The following is a 1,150-nucleotide window of genomic DNA, read 5'->3' on the forward strand; positions in this document are numbered from 1 at the left end:
GGGGTTGCGCAATAAAACCCTGAAAATTAATAAGCCGGGGGAGGGGGACGCTTATTCGACACTTTAGAGTACGAATACGGCCCGCAAACGGTGAACTTACTGATATTATCGAATTGGGTTTTCGATTTTCCCCAAGCCTTTTACTCAAATGCCAGTGACACAACCCTCTAAGCGATATCATTTAAACTCCCGGGGTATTCCTGTGGTGCCAAAGATACCGCGGACACGGCAGTCACCTTGTAATCTTCTTCTTCAGGTGAGGATCGCCTGGTATCAGAGGTAAAATTAATGAGAAAAAGCCCACCAAAGTTTCTTGACTTCCAAAGCTTGAGCGTCGTTAGAAACTGGCGGGGGGTTGATGCCTTTGGTCAACGTTTTTATACAACGACAACAGCAATGTGTTTTATAAATATGGACATAAAAAGTTTTAAGTTTAATAAAAATCGATTTTTAAAAGTGACCAAGAGTGGCCGGGGTTGTCTTTGATTTGGTTATTTTGACGAGATATTAATTTCGAGTTGGGAAAGTAAAGGCAGCGTGGAAAGGAACTGGCCACCCTACCACAATATACCGAAGGCCCATAAAAGGAAGTTGTCTCGCCAACAAGACAATCCCCAATGTCCAGATCGGATGCGGGAACAACTTTACTTTACTAATTTCACCACAGTGCCACTCATATCCTTCTTTTACAGCTAGGGTGCTGCGGCCTCAGTGACTCGGAAAAGGGATTCTTGGACTGGAACGACAACGCTTACTTCAACTGCTCCTCTACCAATATGAGCCCAGAGCGATGTAGTGTACCTCACTCAAATATCGTGTTTGCACGATGGATGTGATAGGCTCTAAAGACTATCAGGTCAGATCTAAAAAAGCAAAGAAGAGATCAGTTTGACGTAGCGTGAACTAGCACTAACATTAATCGACCCGACCCGATCTGATCCGATTTGATCAGTGTCATGCAGATCAGGTCCATTTAACTAGTGGGCAACCAGCTGGCATGCTAAATATTGTAGTTGCAAAGCGCACATAGCATCTGTAGAGCGTGGCTATGCGCTATATAAAAGAAACTATTCTTTTCTAAAATAATTGTAATAGTGCGCGTAATAATAATAACAATAATAATTACAATATTAATAATAATAATAATAAA

The 1,150-nt window shown here is 41.8% G+C and overlaps 1 protein-coding gene across 1 annotated transcript in view; it reads left to right on the forward strand.

The window, feature by feature from the left end:
- LOC101859139 (tetraspanin-33) overlaps nucleotides 1-1,150 on the forward strand; it is a 40,844-nt gene that overhangs the window by 31,385 nt on the left and 8,309 nt on the right. The window contains exon 3 of the mRNA XM_013091454.1: nucleotides 657-815. Coding sequence (XP_012946908.1) covers nucleotides 657-815 — 159 coding nt within the window. The remainder of the gene's footprint in view (nucleotides 1-656; nucleotides 816-1,150) is intronic.

Source organism: Aplysia californica, unplaced genomic scaffold (assembly GCF_000002075.1).
Source record: "Aplysia californica isolate F4 #8 unplaced genomic scaffold, AplCal3.0 scaffold00002, whole genome shotgun sequence".
Lineage (NCBI taxonomy): Eukaryota > Metazoa > Mollusca > Gastropoda > Aplysiida > Aplysiidae > Aplysia > Aplysia californica.